The sequence below is a fragment of the Coccinella septempunctata genome, chromosome 3, assembly GCF_907165205.1.
Source record: "Coccinella septempunctata chromosome 3, icCocSept1.1, whole genome shotgun sequence".
NCBI lineage: Eukaryota > Metazoa > Arthropoda > Insecta > Coleoptera > Coccinellidae > Coccinella > Coccinella septempunctata.
The window spans coordinates 35,603,336-35,627,144 of NC_058191.1; the positions used below are offsets into that span (position 1 = coordinate 35,603,336).

General features: G+C 36.8%; 1 protein-coding gene across 7 annotated transcripts in view; it reads left to right on the forward strand.

Moving 5' to 3' along the window:
* LOC123310195 (paired box protein Pax-6) overlaps nt 1-23,809 on the forward strand; it is a 71,353-nt gene that overhangs the window by 17,355 nt on the left and 30,189 nt on the right. For 4 of the 7 annotated variants that reach the window (XM_044893623.1, XM_044893626.1, XM_044893627.1 and 1 more), the window contains exons 3-4: nt 755-980; nt 1,026-1,221. In XM_044893623.1, the coding sequence (XP_044749558.1) occupies nt 755-980; nt 1,026-1,221 (422 nt within the window). The remainder of the gene's footprint in view (nt 1-754; nt 981-1,025; nt 1,222-23,809) is intronic. The other 3 variants (XM_044893628.1, XM_044893629.1, XM_044893630.1) reach the window with 1 other exon arrangement.

Here is a 23,809-nt window from a genome sequence, read left to right on the forward strand (position 1 = left end):
AAATCATTTGTGTGACTTGTTCGAAGCATTCCAGGTAATTCAACCTGTCTCAATACCTTTCAAAAAGATATCATTCTTAAGATTCATCTGGGGAGGGATTAAGTGTTTTCGGTTCCTCGAAGAATTAAGTCATTTATAATGAATTTCAGATTTGTGAATGAATTGCCGATAAGGGTTTTGTCTTCACCTTCTAGAATACCGAGAAATATGTTTCCCATTCTGGTAGAGTTAATTGCCTGTAGGTATATATATTTGAAATTTTGGGGAAAAATAAGTTAGTGTTATTTTCTCCACCTGAAAGCACTGAATGTAGTGACTGCTTCAAGAACTTCCGTAGATATCATCAAGTAATTTCGTCTCTATGAGTTTTATTTTATAGTGATGTGTTTTTTTAAAAAGTCAATATGATTCGATGTCCCTTTATTCAAAAATAATTTACAGTCAAAAATGATTCTTCCTCCAGAAGATGGTCATATTGATGAACTGAAAATTTAACTATACAGGGGGTTTCTTAGTTATATTTTTGACAAGCAGATCTGACCCCCATTAAAAGACGACCGATTAATTCTTTTTTTTCAATAATGGCTAGGCATTTTCACAGATAACACCCTCTTGTTGTTGAAGCTCTTGATAACGTATCTATATTATGACTAATTAAAAATACATATTAGGAATTACCTCTTATTTGCAATATTCCTAACCGCACTAACTATAATTATTCGATTATGATTGCAATTTGACCATTTTCTTACAGAAGAAGACCTCATGCATCACGCAATGAGCCAAAACACTATATTCGGATGTTCAACCGCAGGTCATAGTGGCATCAACCAATTGGGTGGTGTCTACGTAAATGGAAGACCTCTACCGGACTCAACCAGGCAGAAAATAGTTGAATTAGCCCACTCTGGCGCCAGACCTTGTGACATATCCAGAATACTGCAAGTTTCGAATGGCTGCGTCTCGAAGATCCTCGGAAGGTATTATGCTCATAAAAAATGGCTCCATGTTTTGGCTGATGAAAGTTTTTTTGTCGGTAGGTACTATGAGACTGGCAGCATAAAGCCTAGGGCTATTGGCGGCTCGAAACCTAGGGTTGCCACGCAGCCTGTGGTCAACAAGATTGCCGACTTCAAGAGGGAATGCCCATCCATATTCGCGTGGGAAATCAGGGATAGGCTGCTCAGTGAAGGGGTCTGCAATAACGACAATATCCCAAGTGTGAGTACCTTTTTTATTATAACAGTTGTTTATTGAATTTGTGGTGGCAAGATTAGCAGCCTGATTCAAAGGAAGCTTCATCGATTTATTGCCAAAAGATAAAGTGGCTATTCGACAACATTTCTGTGATTTGTGTCGATTCCTGATTCGAGTTCAACTGAAAATAAGGTTCAGTAATGAAAAAATAACTTCAATATTAGGAATTTTTCTAGTCTATCCTAACAGTAGAAAAATCCAATTCAGAAATGTTAGGAATCACATTCTTTTTAGTCTGCAGTATAGCTTACGAGAGAAATTATATGATAAAGCTCTAAAAATATGACAAAATTTCCTATAGCTTTTGGGGAATTGTTGACTTGTTAACTTGGAAGTGATTTTCTATTGCTGCATTCTGATTATTCGAAAATTGCTTTATGAATGATTCAGGTGTACCCAGTAATTTTACCCTATAAACTATTATTCGTCAAAAACATTTGTTATTTTTGTAGACCAATATGCCTCTCAAGAATACCGACTAAAAATAACCCCTATATGAATCAGAAACTTCTTCTTCGAGAGTAAAATTTCACTCCTTATAAAAATTGAATGCCCTTCCAAGAAACTTATCATGACTACAAACTTTTAACACTGCCTATTCCTATTTCTCTACTTTCGAGACTATTATGCTATAAAGTTATAGACTCAACACTCCTCGAACATCTGGCCAGTCAAAGAAAGCCGTACAAAACACAAACACTTGTCATGCTGTCACTAAGATTGTTCCTAAGATTTATTGCATATTGACTCTCCTGAATCACAATGATTTCCTACCTGATTTCTTTTGGCTTTTGCACGCTACCTTTCCCGTGTACCGACCATTCAAAAATATTCACATCATTTGCCTTTTGGGACTTGAACAGCTAAATTATAGTGCTTTGTCGTTTCCAAGGGTCACTGTTCATTGTGAACGTGTGAAATGACCCATCAAATTCTTTTCTTGGCCCTGTTTAGGGATTTGTGAATGGTTTGTCCACTATACTTACTACACTATGTCGATTTTTGTGCGTTGAGTGGCCTTTTTCTTCGCAGGATTCACGGCAGGCTTTGATGAATTTTATAAAGATGTTGATCAATTTATATGGAAGAGAAACGACTTGTTTTAGAATGATCAGGAATTTGTAACTTGAAAATACGATTTTTCGTCGACAATTTTTTTCTTGAGAAACGCGTTATGTCTCCATCAAATGAAATAGGATCTCTCCAAAAACTTTCTGATGAAAGATTTCTGAATAAGGATCAGAAATTCCGGAAAATCTTGTTTTATACAAATCAATAGGCTTCACAGCCAACCAGATGAGCACCTTTTTGTGGAATTTCACATCAATAGATTCGAAATTTTGATCTGTCGGGTGTTCGCTATAGTTTTTTCGAATTCTTGATGATTGTATTTTCGATTTAGGTTACTTTACGTCGTGGTACATTTACAGAAAAAAATTTGCAGATCTGGAGTCGACGTTATTCGAAATTGATATCGTTATAGATTGTTTTCTGATAAACAAGCTTCCAGCTTTTTTAGTATAAAAGGGCGTAGTTCTTGTAGTAATACAAAGCTTTCCTAGAAAATCTCCACCAATTCTCAAATGACCTTTCGTATATGTATTGTTGAGGGTAAAAACGGAAGCTCCAAATAAGAGGCTTATCTAGAAAATTATCGAATTCAAAACTCACTTATCCATTGTTTGCGTTTGATGGATCCAATAAAATCCGAAGGACCAACATCCTCCTCTGAATGAAAGCAGAATAACCTTTCAAATTTGCGAATTCCTCTTCGAGTGACCCTACAAGATCTGAAGTGCCTGTACGACCAAACATACTACATCTATCAACAGAAATATAGCTATTAAAATCACAATACGCGCGCACAATGGTCGGCTAGTTCTGTTCAAAAGACTTACAAATAGCGCAAAATCTAGGACCGAATAATAGATGAAAAATTGGTCCCCTCCTTCTGGTTACCGACGCAAGGCATAAATCTCTCAGACTGAATGACTGCGAGTACTTTGTCGGAATGAAGAAGCCAGGGACGGATGTGGGATTTTTTGGGGGAGATTTTTCATGAACTAGAGCTGGGAATCGTTTTTGAATCATTCGTTATCATATGAAGCCCAATTATTCTAAAAATAAGCGAAGAAATTCTATGTTATAGACTCCTTTTCTTGTGCATGATTCTAATCTGTTATCGAATTCTGGAAATGCAAATTTTTTGAACAAGAAATGGCAATTGTCCATTGATGACTTTTATTACACTATAATTATAAAACTATTTGTTTCGATATTCAATGTTTCAATTTTGTTGAATGTTTCGAAAATTCACAAAAGTTAATATTTTTGATACTTCCGGAAAAAATTGTTTCCATGATACGAGGATGTATCGACATCTAGTTAGCCTAGACCAGTTCCATGCATAAAAAATACTCTTGCGTTACCATAGCAACGAACAATAATTCATTAGAAGTGTCAGTGTTAAGTTTGAGGTCAAAAAAGTAAACCAGAGTTACGCAATAAATTAAAAGGACGGAGATGTCCACCGACATTGTGAAAATCGAAAAATTGGAGTATCGAGCCATCATCAAGTACCTGTATTTAAAAGGGTTAAGAGGTAAGCAGATTTACGAAGATATGCTTAATACCCTTGGTGATCAATGTCTTTCGTATGCGACAGTTTTTGTGTCAGTCCCCGAAAATATCGATGCAGTTCATGACATAATTTTGTCAGATGGCCGAATTGGGCTGAAACGGATATCTGAAGCACTGAATATTTCATACGAACACGTTCATCGTATAGCTCACGTCAATTTAGACATGAGAAAAATTGCTGCAAAATGGATCCCCAAATGTTTGAATGTTGACCAAAAGCGTGCAAGGGTAGAAGCATCGCATTTGAAAACTATATAGACTTCTTAAACCGAATTGATACTATGGATGAGACTTGGGTACATTTGTACGATCCAGAAACAAAGCAGCAATCGATGGAATGGCGACACTCTGGTTCTTCAAGACCTAAGAAGTTTCGTGTCCAAAAATCTGCTGGAAAAGTTCTTGCTTCAGTTTTTTGGGATTGCCATGGAGCAATCATGATTGATTTTTTGGATAAGGGTAGAACAATAACCGGAGATTACTATTCGACTTTACTGACCACTCTACGGCAAAAAAATTGAAGAGGAAAGACGCGGAAAGCTATCCAAAGCTGTTTTGTTTTTGTAATAAAACATTGAAATTTTGTTTGGTTTTATAGTAGGCTAAGAATTTCTCAATATATCCTCTTATATGGCATAAAATTTGTTCCATATTTGTATAGGTACATGTTTCAGTTTCATGAAATTCTCAAATACTGCCACATTCTCTTCTGCGAAACTATATTTTCCAAGCGTGAAACATATTCGCAAAATGGCGAATGCGCATCGAAAACTGGAGTAAAAATGCTATGAGTTTAGTGGTATACCATCGAGTTTTAGAAAAGATGCATTGCCTGGTAGTCTACCCTTCAGGGACAAGGGGTTTGCAATTGCTGGTGTTTCACAGTTGGCAAATGTACAACATGATCTCAATTTTGGTTTACAGTTCTCAAAGTTCAGCATTTTGGTTATCAGTTAATTCATTATTGTGATTCTGTGTGATAAGTGATCAGTATATTAATTTTGAGTACTACGTCAGTTTTGACAGGTCAAACTAGATTCAATGTTGAGCTTGAATTTGAACTGTACAACCGGGCCCTAATCAATATTCAATAGTTTAGAAGCCTTCTGCTTCTGTAATGCTCAGAAGATAAACGAAATTTGATTCGAAAAACAACTACCATCCTGAGCGATCCTTGAAATCGCTCAATACAAATACAGCATAGCCACCTGAGGTTTCAGGAATTTCGTGAGCTTCAATAATTAATCGAAAACGCAGTTGTGCTGTTTATTCAACAAAATTCACTCGAAACCATTTCCAATATTAATGAATTATCATAGGGACTCCTATAGCAGCTTGTTGTAGTCGGTATTTAGATTAATTCTGGAGAAACCACGTGATGGATTTGGCAATTGCTGCTGGAAAAAAGCTTAGATTTTTGCTCAGAGCTCGCAAATATTCTTCAACCTCCAACTTAGAAATACATCACTGGGATTAGAATACTACAACCACGTTTTTGGCACTGCAACACCAACTTCTCTCGAAACTGCTTGACTACTTCAGAAGAACTCTCCGGCAAGCTCCAAGTACACAGTCGAGCTTCGGACATCTAGAACGGCCTGATACGACCGCACTTTAATACCTAAAGCATCCAGACTTTGTAACTGCCACTGGACGCTGGAAAACTTTGACCTACAGAGGTTCAAATGCCTTATTGATCAACGTCTTCTTTCAACACTGCATTGATCCACGGTACTCAGGCTTAACTTGAGTTCCTGATTATATTTTTACAAATGAACCATGGTCCGACCCTGGCCGATCTTCAGATCGTCCCTCGAAATCGTCAGAGTATCGTTTTGATGAGCAAGAAGATCGAACAAAACCGTGAAAGCAACATGTGTGCATTGTGCTGACGGAATGCCTAATAATGCGACACCCAACGACAGCGCTTCAATATGGGTCGCGTCGCAGGTAGAGCGTCATACCCCTGCGGGTAAACAAACTCAAGATTCTGTCACTAATAGAGTTTGCACAGCATTGACATGCGACATTTGGACAAACAGATTCGGGGATCATATTCTCGAAGCTGCACAGGAGTGCCTCACCTCGTTACGCCGGTTCTGTAGCCTCGGGGACTCGTCCACTGCAAATCTGAATATTGAGCCTTGGATGTTTGGTGTCCTCGGGGTATGTCGGTGTTTGGTTGTTTCTAGGTAAATACTCTAGGTATTGTATCGGGTATCGACTATTATTATGGCACTGGCGACAAACTATCTTGTAGTTCTTCTGGGGGTTTTCTCTGATTGATATTATTTCACTTTGTTGTGACAGGATTCCTTGCCTCCAGGTTTGTCAGGAAAAAAGTGCACGTGCTCTTGGTCTACGAATGCCGAAATGTTGTTGCAGTGACATTGATTGTTATCGGAGTTGGTACATCAAGATGAATGCAATTGCTGGCTTCAATTATCATTAAAAGGGTTTGCATTGCACTGCGACCTTAAGATCATAATTGTTTCTGCACCTATGTGGTCTTCAGCATGAGGTCTAACTCTCCTCAAAGAGGTTACCTCTTGGCATGTTTTGGGTTGGATAGCAATGGCAAGGTTTGCTGTCCCCAGGTGATCTGGAGTTTCATGTTCCTCCCTACAAAATCTGAACTCGTCAGTTTCTACTAGAGTGTAGACCCATTCTCATTAGTGTCAGATATTGGAAAGTTTGGTAAGAAAACATGGGTTTATGAACACGCTGATTCTATTGCGAGCAATTTCGAAAGCCTATCTCCGTTCGTTTAGATTTTCATCTTGAAAACTGCATTTTTCAAAAATTGCAATTTTCAATCTGCGATATCTCCCGTTATATTCGTCTGATCCAATTGGGATTTCCGGTTATATAATCAGCGTTGCCTAGGCTTCCACCGTAGCACAAAAACTCGATTTCGAAAATTTCGATTTTTCAGGTCAAAAATGAGCAAGGGGTTAGACCCCCCTAAAATGACCTATTTGCTACTCTGTCTAAAAATCAGGATGTCCTATTACTGTCATAGGATATGGAGTGCAGAGAATTTGTTTTGAAGATTCCAGAAAACCAAACAGTTGATGATTCAATAGAGAATTGCATTCAAGTGAGCTCTTCGAAGTCAACTCGAAAATGAAAAGTGGAAAAACAAAAAAAAATTATTTTCTCCTAAACAGTGTCAGATATTGGAAAGTTTGGTAAGAAAATATGGGTTTATGAACACGCTGATTCTATTGCGAGTAATTTCGAAAGCCTATCTCCGTTCGTTTAGATTTTCATCTTGAAAACTGCATTTTTCAAAAATTGCAATTTTCAATCTGCGATATTTCCCGTTATATTCGTCTGATCCAATTGGGATTTCCGGTTATATAATCAGCGTTGCCTAGGCTTCCACCGTAGCACAAAAACTCGATTTCGAAAATTTCGATTTTTTACGTCAAAAATGAGCAAGGGGTTAGACCCACCTAAAATGACCTATTTGCTACTCTGTCTAAAAATTAGGATGTTCTATTACAGTCCTAGGATATGTAGTGCATAGAATTTGTTTTGAGGATTCCAGAAAACCAAACAGTTGATGATTCAATAGAGAATATCACTCAAGAAAGCTCTTCGAAGTCAACTCGAAAATGAAAAGTGGAAAATCAAAAAAAAATATTTTCTCCTGAACAGTGTCAGATATTGGAAAGTTTGGTATGAAAATATGGGTTTACGAACACGCTGATTCTATTGCGAGCACTTTCAAAAGCCTATCTCCGTTCGTTTAGATTTTCATCTTGAAAATTGCATTTTTCAAAAATTGCAATTTTCAATCTACTGTAAATTTATGCACCTATTCCGTGGGTAACATAGGGTTCAGAATGGAGTAAGAATGTTCGAAGTTCATTAAAAAAATCAATAGTCAGTTCATGAATCATTCAGAGTCACGTTCTAAATTCTTTAGAGGTTTTCCCTTATATACATTCCAGTATAATAAAAAAAGAGATGTTCGAAGAAGAGGATACAGAAATAAAACAACCCAAACGATAATTTTTGAACACAATAAAAAGTTCATCAATCAACTCTTATGGTGGGTTTCGTTATTACTAAGAGCAGCATATATTGTATCGATTAAGGTCGTTGGTTTGATGAGGATTCATAAGTTCATATTTTGAATACTTCAGTTCTATGAATAGTTTTTCCGACGAACTTCTTTCAATAAGAAAAGGAAGAGAGAAATAGAATTTCACCTCTCTGAGAAATATTCAACTATGAGAAAATTATTGATGTAGTGAAAGTGAACATCCCCAATGAACGAGTTCATTAGATCAAGTTCCTTACTTCAATGATTTGACCATTATGAAACTGAAATGGTCATTATTTCAATAAAGGGATCACTTATCAGGGATTGAGTTTATTTTATCAACGAAAAAATGCATTATATAAATGATGCGTATGTTAAATCTACAAAACGAACGTGTTCATTTCATCAATGAATCCATGATGATGTTAAGAAGCTGATAAGAAACTTTACCATATCGCGTAGCTCATTCAATATATCAGTGAACGAGTTGATTATATCAATGAACGAGTTGATTATATCAGTGAACGAGTTAATTATATCAATGAACGAGTTTATTATAATAAATGAATTCATTATATCAATGACACAGTTTTCATGATTTAAATGAACGAATACATCATATCAGTGAGCGAGTTTATTATATCAATAACCGATCATTATATCAATGAACGAGTTCTTTTATATGAATGAGCGATTTCATTATATCAATGGAGGAGTTCATTATATTATAATCTATCGTAATACATTATTTTCTGAGAAACAAGCGCCTAGCTCTTGCTTATCTCAAAGTTCATTCAATATATCAGTGAACAAGTTGATTATATCAGTTAATGAGTTAATTATAACAAGGAACGAATTCATTATATAAGTGAACGAGTTAATTATATTAATGATCCAGTTTTCTTTATTTGAATGCACGAATTCATTCATATCAATGAGCGATATCATTATATCAATGAACGAGTTCTCATATGAGTGAACGAATTCATTATATAAATGAGCTAATTCATTATATATGAAAGAGCGGTTTCATTATATCAATGCAGGAGTTCATTATATTAATGATCATTAGTACAGTGGGATCCAAAGTGGGTGCAATGGAAGACTGTTGTCATCGGGAAAATTTCCTCGAAACGAATAATAAAGTGGCATGTACCACTAAAATGGCCTCTCTCCCAGAACGCATCGATTTCACAGCCTCCCAGACTTTCCCATCTGCGGACCGTGAGCGTCCGCTCTTCCGGAAAATCTCGCTAACAAATGAACGTCGTCGGAAACTTTCGTCTACAACACGACGTTGTCGTCGTCGGCAAATTCTCAGGGATCCTCGAAACCGTCGGAATTTCCATCATCGCATTTTCCGCTCGGGAAAGCGCACGCGTCGAAAGCTCATCGATACGCGGGAAAACTAGGGGGTGAATTTTCCGAGCACGGGAGCGCGAAAAATGAGCAGATCTGCCACGGACAGGGGGAGAGTGAAAAGCGGCGTTGCCGGACGGGGCAGGTTTTCCGAGATGTACCTCGGGAAATTCGGGAAAATGAGTGTTAGTTACAAATTTCAGGTTTTCATTAGAAATGGGTGTTTGAGAATGATTTGAGGTACAAATTTCGACAGAATAATATTGAATCATGCATGACCAAAATCGAGTTAAGATAAGAGATCTAAAAATGCACTCCTTTGAATTTCTCCGATATCATAATCAATTTAATTAATTTGTGGACAACAAAATCCCTACTTAAACTCTGTTTTACTTAAGAATTGAAATTTGTGTTTGCGATTCTATTAGTCCTTCGATCTCAGCACATTTCGAACTATAGGTGCTGATAGAATGAAATAAATTCGATACCAACATGTCAATTGTCAATGTCAACGTCAATCGTCATCATTCTGCATATGATGAGTCTTCCTAACGGAATTAAGCGGATGGTCGGCGCTTGGCAACACCGCTAAAACCGCCTCCGGTATCTTACAATAGAGATTAAAAAGAGGGATGAGCTGCCGGACAAAGATACAGACAAAATGGCCGTGTTTCCGGTTGCGTCATTGGACAGATGGTCTTCATTTGTTTTCGGGGAGCGCATCGCAAAGAAAACGAGAAGAGAAATAACAGCAACTGCCGCTTATTGGAGCACGGATGAGCACAGATTGAATTCTGCGGTCCATTTTTTTTTGCCGCATTCGGCTGGTCCCCCCCACCCCCCCACGCTTCGGGTGGCCCTTTCAAGCGTGTCGCCAACGTAATGAAGTTTGGGGCAAATGAATGTTACGGAACGCGAAAAATGTGGAGGGTTTTGGTTTGTCTTCTGGTCTGATCGCGAGTTCTTTTGGGTACAATGTTGTGTGCCTGTACTGGCAGGAGGGATAGTAACAAGTTTCTAAAAAATGATGATTCGTTTTTACCGTATCGTCAATTTTGACGAATCGTTATTTGACATATTGGAAGAGAGGTAGAAAATAAAACCTAGTTTTTGACGATACATTATGTATATTATAAGCCACATACAAACACTTCCAAGTGAAATATTTCAAATCAAAACAATCTATTTTGACATGAGAACTTCTACTGACTTCGTGTAGGTATATCGAAAACAGAGCCTTGCTAGGTTTGTGTTCACATGAAGTTTCCTTCCTATTATCGACAGAAAATATATACCATTATTTCAGGAAACTCTGTCTGTATATCTCCGAACAGCTGATTTGTGTCGTGTGGACATAAAGGATGTTCATGATTTATGGTGGTAAGCCAATCTGTAACTTCTCATAAGCTTACAGAAAAATTGCAATTCTGGACGGTTTTTAGTGTAGTCTGTAGCTTACAGGAATCCGTAACTATTTACGATAAGTAGTTCAAAAGTGACACTGTCAATGAGATAGTGGCAGAAACATTTCCAGAATTGCATTATTTACGAATCTGTCAATCGTGAAACTTACAGATCGATCGTACGCTACAGATTTGTAACTTTCGAATGAAAAGCAGAATACAGCCATTAGTCCCAAAGCAGTTATTTCCCTTCATTTCATTTTGAAACCGATCGTAGAATGCGAAAAATAGGTTTTGTCGACATATTAAATGGTTTTGCCATTCTTGTTTATTGCTCAGATTTTTGCTGAAAATAACCACTTGTCGGTAGATTTTACTTCGTCTGGCTGGCCATTGCGCCATCAAAAATTGTCACCTACTTAGTGATTCTTCGGCACGTTTCCTGATCGTTTTCACGATCCGTCAAAGCCGGATCGTGATTGTCCGAGTAGCATTCGGACGGCTCATTTTATACGATTCGTACTGTACTGTAAGAAGACTATCGTTGTTAACTGAGTCTCTCTAAATTATAGGTACTCTTCTATTTTCAATTCAAAAGTACGATGCTGGAAGATCATATTTCCTTTGTTTCATCTATGATGCGAAAACTTCCAACTGATTTTCTGGCAGTTTCTATAAGATCCTCCAACAAAAATAAAAGGGTGATGGCTATAGCTCGCCAACTGTCTATCCGTCTATCCGCAGAAGTTAAAAACGCCTGATGGTCGTATAGCTTGTATCACCTCTCTTCGATTTTCCATTTGCAGGCATTTTCCTCTTTAGAGCCTCACTTCCGATTCACGTCTGATTGCACCCGGATTGTTGGCTCGTCCGCCCCCGGACTATTTGCGGAGATGATCGACCGATTCTCGATTTCCTGTTGATTAGAACAAGAAGGAAAATTAACGACGGATGGGAAAAGTTACCATTTGTAGGTTTTGGCAGTTAGAGGGCGATGCAGAAGTCCTTTTAGAAAACAGAGGATGGATTCTTGTCTATTTGTGGGCAAATAGATTTATTCAGTCTCATATTTTCTCATGTTTATACAGGGTATTTCACCACGACGGCCTATCAGACGTTTCTGGAAAATAAATCACAATTTTGTGTAAAAAATTTGTGTTTTCGACAATGAACATTTTCCTTGAAATATTTTCAGACCTTTGCAACTTCCGGTTTTCTATTCCAGTATATCTTTGCATCGTTAAATAGCTGATTTCATGGAAATTTCAACAGTACGCCAGATATTAGATGACAATGATTTATTGGGAGTCTTATGAAATAAATGTTGCCACACTTTTTTAAATATTTCTGCTGCGGAGATTCTTACACTTTCATTTTCTCCATTCTGTAGCACTATAATATTGTTGGCTCTTTGGGTGGAAGTGTACAGGGTGGTTATGAGAATGTCGAATTGATTTGGAGATGACTGGAGATTTTCAATTTGCAACCTATACACCATTCGCTTTCATAAAAGCACTTGGTTGGCTATGGAAATTCGATACATTCCACCCTGTATAGTACAAAAAGGTGAGGTTATAACTTATGATGCTCGTTCATATTTTCAGGTTTTTATGTTGTCCGTTCTACGTAAAAGTATTATAATTATACGTATTTGGCGAAATTTGAATTAACGTCAGAAGAATTCGAAAATGTGTGATGAATATAATTAAAGTTTATACAAACTGATTGAAATGCTTTTTAAACTAGTTATTCGCATGTAAAGAACAAGAGATCAGTTTTTAAATATATTTATTTTTGCTATGGAAGAAAATTGAACTATTGACACTTAATAGGCAGTTGCTTGAGAAAATTTAATATTGGTTTAAAGTCCCAAAGATGAAATGCGTCTATTGCAGTTGTAGAGAATGCTTTCCTGTACGTTCATAATGAAGTGTCCATTTTTTAAATTTGCAGTTGCAGATCTTTTCTAAAAGTTAGGTTAGGTTAGGTTAGGTTAGGTTAGCAGATCTTTTCTAAAAGTTAGGTGCCACCTCCTTTTCGGGTATCCCAATAAAATTAAATTCTTTGTTTATATGTAAATTTACTCACATTGAATATATGTTCCATACCGCCTGATATATTTTAGTATTTAGAATATCAGGTTACTATTTGAATGAGCAGCCCTCAATTCTAAATAGCACTGATAATCTCTGTCTTCTCTCTTTTTCAAGAACTTTTGGCATCGTTGTTACATCAATTTATTAGCTGTGGAAACGTCCGGTTAACATTGACAACACTTCATGGGGGCCAACCTTCTATAGTTACAAAAACATGAAAATTATTTCATGGCCCACCGAGTGCTTTTATAAAAGTGAATGGAGTTACAGTAGATTATACGTAAAGAAAGATGGAGTTTACATCAAGAAATCCTAGACCTAAAATTAAAACTGCAAATAAGGGAAAATCGTTTGATAGGTCTGCGAAAACACAGAAATAACCTGACTTACTAATCAGGCAAATCGAAATTGCTCTTTTCTGTAATGTTTAGCTTTTTCTAGATAACTACCCTCTTCTTCACATGTTATTGGTGATTTTCCAATGAGGTAGATACAGTATGTTTTCTGTACAGTTTAATTACCTTCTCGCCTAAGACATATATGTACTTTCTTTTCCTAAAGAGGTATCATACGTTCCAAATTGAGATACATTCCATTCCACTCGACTGAAAATGTTTTCCGTTGGAAGATCCCAGTTGCTAAGGTGCCCTCAGCTTCGCCATTTTCGGTAATCTCTCTATTTTTATAATCCTCATGCTGGAGCTCTTCTCCCCTTCGGGTCTGTCTCCTAGGAAACCCCCAACGCAACTGAAATTCCGATACGTCAGGAGCGATGTCCTGACAATTCTGCGATGGTTTTTTACAGCCGAAAATTGGGCGGCACTCTTGATCAATCGATCGATTAATCATGCGTTTATGCTGGAGAGTTATTTTATTACATTAAAGTTATGTAATATACTAGTGGTGCATATGATACCGAATGGAAAGGAAACCATCCTAGTTTTAAATGCCAAAGGAGCTAATAACTTCGAATGGCTTCATAAGAAAGTTTTTCTGTATTGCACCACCACTGTTGCTGACAGCTGTTAAGCCACTTTGCAACCACTATTTTGTTCTTATATGTGAAGAAACACGTCAGGTATCTAATTAAAGTTTACAAATTTTTTTGGCATTATTTTCTGTAGCAGTGTGACCTTGGTAATATCTTTAGAACATACACAAATCTGAACTCTCCTCCAATGTTCCAACAGCAGAAGTTGGCAGTCAATCAATCGTATGCTGCTCTTTTATGGATGGAATTCAATAGTTATATAGTTAAACAGATATTCTTGCTTTTTTCGATAATACTGAATCTTTTTGTGAATCTTTAAACGTTTAAACCATAATTTTTTGATATATTTCAATATGGATTTGTGGAAAAAATTATGCCGTTGTATCTGCCCGTCGCCAGTCAGAATTCCACGCACGAAGACCGCTAAGTGCAAAAGGGTGGCGTGGAAAACAGTAGCGGAGTATCGTTGTCTTAGGTAGCATTATCAGTCAGATTACCGAGTTGTTATAGTTTCACCCCTCACCTGATGTAACCGAATATATCCAGTTTCGATAATGCTTCACGCGGGAATATCGGATCCGCTGAAATTCGAGAGGTCGGAGTTTTTAATTAGCTCATCTGAAATGCTGTGAATTAATTCGTAACGACTGCAATGTCAATGGGATTCACATTTGTGATGTTTCACATCATGCAAGATGGAGGCACTGAAAAAATGTGGATTAAACTTAAACTGAGGGCTAAGCCGGGTTTGCTCCTGCAGAACAATGAACTAATGATCTACTGAAATAATTAATGTTTTTCATACAGGGTAAGTCTTTGACTCATACAAATATTTCAACAGTAGATTCTTAAGGTCGAAAGAAACACTTTTTTTCTTTAACATTTTTTCCGAGTAGGCTCGGTTTGAAAGATACAAACTGTTGAAAAACCATAAAAAAATGTTATTTTTTATCTCACAAACGGTTTTATCGAATGGAATGAATTTCGGAATATAATTTTTCATTTATTCAATAAATCTTTTTCGAACACAAGATATCACCCACGTCTTCCAGTTTTCTCATTATGACCATTAAGTACCATAAAAATACCAAAAATTCGAAGAACCCAACTTTTGAAACTAGTTTGGTCGATATCTAATGAATATTTGAACGTTTTGTGAAATTAAAGTATTCTTCATTTTTTTTCATATAATAAATGTGCCGTTTTCGAGTGATTTGATGTTCGAAAATTAAAAAGTATCTGGAAATTCGAAAAATTGGGTATTTTGGCTGAATACAACTCTTTTTGAAGGATCTACAGATGTGTATTATCACAGATTCAGCTAGTTATTCATAAGGTAATTCTGTTTTTTCAGGGGTGGCAGAGCTCATAATGAAAATTTTTAATGGCTTTATCTTTTTATCAGGGCCGAATCGGAAAAAATGTTATGGAAAAAAGGTTTTTTTACCTGAAAAATATACTGTTGAAATATTTTTACCAGTCAAAGACACACACTGCACAATTTAATGATTGAAATCATCATACAATGAAGAAATACTCTATATAGACACGCATTCTGTTGGAATTATGTTTTGATGTCATATTTTCCAGGCAATGATAATTGAAATCAACGGTACTCTAAAACCAATGCAACCTTGATTATCTGGAAAACTTAATCAAAAACGTGAAACCCGCTACTACAGATGCTTCGTCATAACCATAAAATCTCGCGAAACCTCTTAGAATTATACCTACTAATAGCGTAAACTGAAAAGACTTTAAAGAGAAAAACTCTTATTTGCCTCGCGTAAATGAAGCTATATGTTCAGTGACTTGAATCTACACAAGCCAAACCCGGAACATTTGTAACATTTTTATTACAATTTATTACACCATCTGAAGCTACACCACTCACTTATAACTTTTGAAGTAACTGAAATAGCAAAATTCTTTGCCTACTGAGGAGATCTCTTTTCAGACAAACAAAGAAAGGTGAAAACCGTAGCCTCCTTCGATTCTTCGTTTTTGAGTTATCAGCAAAAAATGAGATTTCGACGATTTAGAAAAGTTCTCATAACTTTTTCGTCTTTGAAGTTACAGATCTAAAACTTGAACTTTGAGCTCGTCAGTGGATTTACCTAAAAAAGTACCTGTAGAAGGTTCAAGTTTCAGATCTGTTACTTCAAAGACAAAAAAAATGATCAGAACTTTTCGAAATCTTCAAAATCAATTTTTTTTTATAACTCAAAAACGAAGAATCGTAGTAGGTTAAGGTTTTCACCATTCTTTTTTTTTCTAATAAGAGCTCGGAAATGTGTCATCCGTTTTATTCTAGCTCTTATAGTTCTCGAGATGCCCTCAGTGGACAACGAATTTTGCCCACCCATATTCATGTACAGGGTGGGCAAATTTCGTTGTTTTAGTACTACAGCTTTTAAACCAGTGGAGACAAAATTTGATACCCCATTCTCGTTCTCTTTCTCTGAGAAACTAACAAGAGTAGTAGTAATTTTTGGCCACTTTCTTTTGTTTTCGAGTAATAAGCGAAAATTGGAAAAATGGCGATTTCGAAATAAATTTATATCTCCGCTAATACTGATGATAGAGCTCTGAAATCAAAACATTATACAGGCACTTGTTTGAGTAGAATCCAGTGGCGTGCTTGCCTTTTTAGCAGGATTTTTAATTACGAAGCTATGACCCAAAGTTATATTTCTTTAAATGAGAACATTAGATTTCTGTGCGATTTTTCGAAAGCTTAATTTTTACCGATTTCAAAAATATATAACATCATATGGTTTGTATCAATATAAATAATAAAAAATGGTCAGAAACCTTTTTTCTCAATATTTCTATGGTTTCAACTTTTGATGAGAATAGAATGATTACCACAGTTTCCTACTATTAGTCCTTTAATTTCTATGGTCGTTCCTCAATTTCTTCAAGATTCAAATGTTGTGAAAATTGGTGAAAAGCATAGAAAGAATGACATTGCCGGAAGGAGACTGCTTTTATTATAGGAAGCTCTATTTTTTTGTGCTCGTCAAAAGTTGAAACCATAGAAATATTGAGAAAAAAAGTTTTTGACCGTTTTCTATTATTTATATTAATTCCAACTATATGATGTTATATATTTTCGAAATCTGTAAAAATTAAGCTTTCAAAAAATCGCACAGAAATCTAATGTTCTCATTTAAAAAAATATAACTTTGGGTCATAGCTTCGTAAATAAAAACCCTGCTAAAAAGGCAAGCACGCCACTGGAGTCTACTTAAAAAGTGCCTGTTTAATGTTTTAATTTCAGAGCTATATCATCAGTATTATAGCGGAGATATAAATTTATTACGAAATCGCCATTTTTCCAATTTTCGCTTATAACTCGAAAACAAAAGAAGGTGGCCAAAAATGACTACTACTCTTGTAAGTTTCTCAGAAAAAGAGACCGAGAATGGGGTATCAGATTTTGTCTCCACTGGTTTAAAAGCTGTAGTGCTAAAACATCGAAATTTGCCCACCCTGTACACTTTTCAAATTTTAATGGTTTCATTCTTGATGTGAAACTGCCATGACTTGGAAATCCAGTTTAAGAGATTATTCTTTCTGGGTGTAACAACTCCAATCATATCATAATCGGCCATGCGCAACTTAGGGACCGCCAATTATCATCAACAACAAGAGAACCAAATCTAGTTTTGAATAATGCATGCCTATGCCCAAGTTTCGCGAATTCCGCTGCCGCTACGCCCAATTTGACCGGTGAATTTCCCATATTTCCCCCCAGTCACAATTTAAAATCCGAAATCATAGCATCCAGTCCTCAGCTCCGCAGGCAGCACGCTTCGTCAACCGTCTAAACGGGCGGTATTTAAGGTCCCGAGTTCAAAACCGACAACCGCTGTTTCCCGCTTATTACCATCAAGAAGGCATTGTCCCGGTGGAAAATTGCGGGAGCTCACACGGGCCCCTCGGGGAATCCTCAAATCGCTGCGGTTTCGCAAATTGAACAATTTAATATCTGAAATTACTTCGACGGGGTCGTTTTTGAGGGGAGTCGTCTCGGACGATGGGGGGTTGAAGGTTCTGATAAGGTGGACGGATCTATATGGTGCTCGGAGTTCGGGAGATCGAGAGCGAACAGACAATTTTTTTCTGAGTATTTAATACAGAGCGAGTTTTAAGTAAGGAACGCTTAAACTAGGGATCTCGGCCGATACTACAGGGTGTCTTTGACTAGTACAAATATTTCAACAGTAGATTCTTGAGGTGAAAAGAAACACTTCTTTCCTTTACCATTTTTTCCGAATCGGCTCGGTTTGAAAGATACAGGCTGTTGAAAACCCATAAAAAAAAATATAAAAAATGTTACTTTTAGTTCTATTTTTCAAACGGTTTTATCGAATGGAATGAATTTCGGAATTTAGTTTTTCATTTATTTGATGAATCTTCTTCGAACACAAGATATCACCCACGTCTTCCAGTTTTCTCATTATGACCATTACGTACCATAAAAATACCAAAAATTCAAAGAACCCAACTCTTGAAACTAAGTTGGACCATATCTAATGAATCTTTGACGTTTTGTAAAATAAAAGTATTCTTCATATTTTCTCGTATAATGGAGGTGTTCGATGTTCAAAATTCAAAAAGTATCTGTGAAATTTGACAAATTGGTTGCTTTGGCTGAATACAATTCTGTTTGAAACATCCACAGATGTGCAGTGCCACAGATTCATCTAGTTATTCTGAAGGTAATTTTGTTTTTCCAGAGGTGGCACAGCTCATTATGGAAACTTAAAATGGCCATATATTCTATCAGGGCCGAATCGGAAAAAATTTTATAGGAGAAAAGTGTTGCTTTTGACCTCAAGAATCTGTTTAAATATTTGTGAGAGTTGAAAACTTACCCTGTATACTATACTCTGTATTTTCAATGGAATTGAAACCCGGTGTCAGAGTGGCCGGCAGAACATTTATGCCTCTTTTTTGAGGACACTATAGAGCTACACGAGAAATATGGATGAGTGAGTGGTCTTTCATGTGGACTGACGTCTACATAATGCAGTAGCAGTACATCTCTCGTACTGCCTAGAATAAAGGACGGTTTGCAGACTTGGTCTAGAGGAAGAGGAGATATTTGAGCAGACAAGCAAGATTTGATGAGTTTGGGGCAATCAAGCTGAGTCTGCAGGAGTTTAGGGAGAATCTTGCCTCTGCCTATTCATAATCCCCCAGTAGTTGGGGAGCCGACGATGCTAAATCGGGATATACTCGAGCGTCGTGGAGACCTAGTGGATTATGAAGATTAGTGGTGGGGAAAGCGTCTACAGGTTTTCAAAGATGTAGAAAAAGAATCGTCAGGTGTACATACTCGAGCGTGTCAGTTTGAGATACTGTATATGTCCTACATATCTCTACGTTTCTGTACTCATTATGAAAGTTGCAGATAATAAAATTGTATACAACTTTTGTCTGAAGCAATTTCACATACTCTTAACCGTTTTCGAGTTAAAGGGCGAAGAGCCTACTAACAGATGCGAAAGGTCAATGTAGAAACCCAGTCTAATATACATTCATCGCTATATATCTCAAAAACTTTCAAACGTAGAAAAAATTGCTTCGGACAAAATTTGAAGAAAATGTTATGCTCAACAACTTTTATAATTAACGCGAAAACGATTTGGAGCCCAGAGGAGGAGATAATACAAAAAAACTGGCCAATGTTCATTGTTTCGGCTTGATGAAACTGTTAGATTATATTTTTTCCGTTATTCTTGAATCATTACCTTCAAAATAAGAAAAAAAGCCACCACGCTTGAGAATGTACACATGACGTTCTTTTAGCAGATTTGGCGCCCTTCTACACATTTTCGTCACGTTTAAATTGTCAGATTAAGAGAAAACAGAATATATGCTTTTCAACATGTGATTACCGGATAGATCTCTGACACGCTCGAGTGTGTACAATGATTTGTTTTTCTACTATTCTGACAGGCTGTCCTAGACAATTCCCTATACATAAAGGTCTAAATTCACTGGGTGCAAGATATCTCCCCTTATATTAATCTCAGACGCTCGAGTACTTCCCGAATTTCCCTCTTGGGCTCCCCAACTACAAGGAATGAGTCTTAAGGTTGTTGTACAGTTAACTGAGCTTATTGTGGACCGTGGGGATAAGTCGGGCAGTTCTCTCTGGTAATTTCCTCACCTTTGAAAAGGTCCAATTCACGCGAAAAGAGTTACAAACTCAAATCACGTCAAATTACTTTGACGCTTTCTGGAAATACCCAGTGTTATGAACACCTGCTGATGAAATAAGACAGCGAATACGAAACGAAGCTGCGAATTCCATTTGCACTGAATGAGACTTAACTCCACCACTCGTTAATTGAAGTTTCAATTCTTTTTCGTCGCATCCAGTTTTTTAATTTTCCATTGATAAAATGGGAAGAACGCCAAGGGAAACTGATTGTGCCCTGTATTATCATTGTGTGGCCGTATGTGCCCGGTCCTTCCATACCCGGCTATTTCACATCTGACCGCACACGAATTGAGCAATACGCTCAGCTGGTTCTATTCAAAAAATTCTCCACAATCGACGTCTATCGCGCCCCCTATTTATCTGATCTCGATTCGAGCAGGGTTGGCATGCGGAAAATGATCGTTACAATTTTATCTGATTAATGTAAGGACTGCGGAGAATCGTCTGTAAGTATTGATAATCAATGAGCACTCTTAGTGAGCCATTAGTTATGCCAATCAATGCAATTTATGACTTGACTGATAGTGTTAAGGATAGATCTTGAGGAAGGCATCGCACCGTAGTCTGCTCTTTTGAAACATCATTGCTGCGGTAGCCTGAAAACATTGAATTCACCTTTACCCACCTGAAGACGCTAGTCTGAAAGCGAAACACTCGTCGTGGTTAAAACGACTCATGTTAGTGAAAATTATACGTAATTCTGTTTTTAGTCGTATACATCTTAACTATTAATAGTTATTTATTCAATAAGTGAGTTAAATGAATGTTTATTCATGAGAAGAAAGTTTATTTATTTCATTTCTTCCAATGGATAAACATTTAAAACTCACGTGTTGTATACCAAATTTTATTCCATTTTGATTATAGGATTCAATTGAAAATACTTTCCAGAGAATTGTAGAGAGTGAGTCTTTGACTTGTACAAATATTTCAACAGTAGATTTTTGAGGTAAAAAGAAAATTTTTTCTCTTTACCTTTTCTTTCCGAATTGGCTCGATTTAAAAGATACAGGCTGTTGGCAAACCATTAACAAATGTTATTTTTTTATGTTTCATGTTTATCTCACACTTTTTCCTTTACCTTTTTTTCCAAATCCGCTCGATTCAAAAGATACAGGCTGTTGAAAAAGCATAAATTCATTTATTTGATGAATCTTTTCCGAATACAAGATATCACCCACATCCTCCAGTTTTCTCATTAAGACCATTACGCAGCATAAAATTCAAAGAACCCAACTCTTGTAACTAAGTTGGACGCTATCTAATGAATATTTGAATTTTTTGTAAAATAAAAGTATTCTTCATATTTTCTCGTATAATGCGCCGTTTTCCAGTAATTTTATGGTCAAAAATTAAAAAGTATCTGTGAACTTTGAAAAATTGGGCACTTTGGCTGAATACCACTCGGTTCAGATCCACAGATCTGTAGTGTCACAGATTTAGCTAGTTATTCTGAAGGAAATTTTATTTTTCCAGGCGTGGCACAGCTCATTATGAAAACTTAAAATTGCTGTTTCTTTTTATCAGCGCCGAATCGGAAAAAATGATATAAGAAAAAAAGTGTTTATTTCGACCTAAAGAATTTAGGTTAAAATATTTGTCAAAGATTCACCTTCTATAATTTATGAAGTGACATGAAAGGTGTCGCTTTGATTGATTGTTGCAAAGGCATTATCCATCCATATCAACAAGAGCAAGATTGAGTTTATCCGTTCATATTCATGATATTTTATTTCATATATCGATTGAGATTCATTCTGGGAGGATTCTGCATTTCTTGAAACTTTTTAGGGTTATCACTCCCAGTCTCTGGAACAAAATCAATTAAAAAATTGAAATGAACTTGATATTTGCTCCTGACAAATTAGTGCAAAAAATTACGCAGCAAAATCAATTTTTTAATTGATTTTGTTCCAGAGATTTGGAGTGAAAACCCTAAAAAGTTTCAGGAAATATTTTATTTCCCTTGGGAGAAAAAACATTATTTCACTGAATGGATACACGTCAACTCACCTACCCTTGCTTTTATGGGTTGAATAATGTCGTCCTCAAACGTCAAGATGGAATAAAATAATATTCTTTGGAATCAGAGAGCTCTCATAACACCAGCGAGATGGACCATAATTGACCCTAATAGAAATATAAGCAAATGAGTCTTGATATCCTTGAATAAGAAGACCCCTTCAAAAATGCATTAGAAAAAAACTATTATCTTTAGGCTTTTTTCAAGGGATATCTAATGATATCCAACAATCTTTCACCGGCAGATCCAAACCAGCCATCCTTCGCCCCAGAAAAATCCCTCCCTGAAATAACCGACGGCTCGCACAAGACAGACTAAACAACTTTGGCGATCTTTTTTGGCGCCAAATCTGATATCAACCCCAATATACCGTATACGTCAGGACCAGGCCTCATCATGCTGACATGTGGTCCCACAATGCCACCGCTGAGCTCATGCTGGATGCACACACATACGTGCAATTCATTTACATTAATTTAAATTTGGCGGTGAATGCGGAGACCAATTACGCCTTTTATCGTTCACTGGGACGAAAACGCAAATTTCGACGCCATTCACAGCTGTAACGTGATTACACCCTGCATTTTAGGCTATTATTTCCGATGATGAATCTTTGGATCTTTTTCGTGTGGGAGAATGAGGAATTGGCTCTGAAATATAACGTTTCGAAGACTTGCAACGTTTGGTCTAAGGATTCCAGCCATATTCAGTATATAATTTCATTTTCGAAAGTTTTTTGAAAGCAAACCAAGCTGTTGTTGGATACCCACACAATCTTGGGCTATTTCCTCATCCTGCTCTTATAGCCTCACTGCTTTTTGCATTTTGCACGCCGATACCTGTTGTTATACTAATACTACTGCAACATCTAAATATGAGACTTCTCCGCTGAATCAGGCTGTAATATCTATTGTTAGTTTTTCAATGAAAAACATTAAGTTACTATTACGAGGATGTATTGATATCTAGCTAACCTAGACCAGTTCCATGCATAACAAAAATATTGCCTTACCATAGCAACGAACAATAACTCATTAAAAGTGTCAGTGTGAAGTTTGAGGTCAAAAAAGTGAACCAGAGTTACGAAGTAAATTAAAAGAAAAAAGATCTCCACCGAAATTGTGAAAATCGAAAAATTGGAGTATCGAGTCATCATCAAGTACCTGTATTTAAAAGGGTTTAGTGGTAAGCAGATTCACGAAGGTATGCTTAATAACCTTGGCAATCAATGTCCTTCGTATGCGACCGTGAAATATTGGACTGCCAGCTTCAAGAGGAAAATTTCCATTGAAGATGATGACCGATCGGGAAGGCCAGTTTCTGTGCCAGTCCCCGAAAATATCGATGCAGTTCATGACATGATTTTATCAGACCGTCGAATTGGGCTAAAACGAGATATCTGAAGCACTGAATATTTCATACGAACGCGTTCATCATATAGTTCACGTCAATTTGGACATGAGAAAAATTGCCGCAAAATGGATCCCCAAATGTTTGAACGTTGACCAAAAGCGTGCTAGGGTAGAAACATCGCGTTCGATCTGTGCTCGATTTGAAAACGATGTTGACTTCAAATTGTTACTATCGATGAGACTTGGGTATATTTCTACGATCCAGAAACAAAGCAACAATCGATGGAATGGCGACATTCTGGTTCTCCAAGTCCTAAGAAGTTTCGTGTCCTAAAATCTGCTAGAAAAGTTCTTGCTTCAGTTTTTTGGGATTGCCATGGAGTGATCATGATTGAT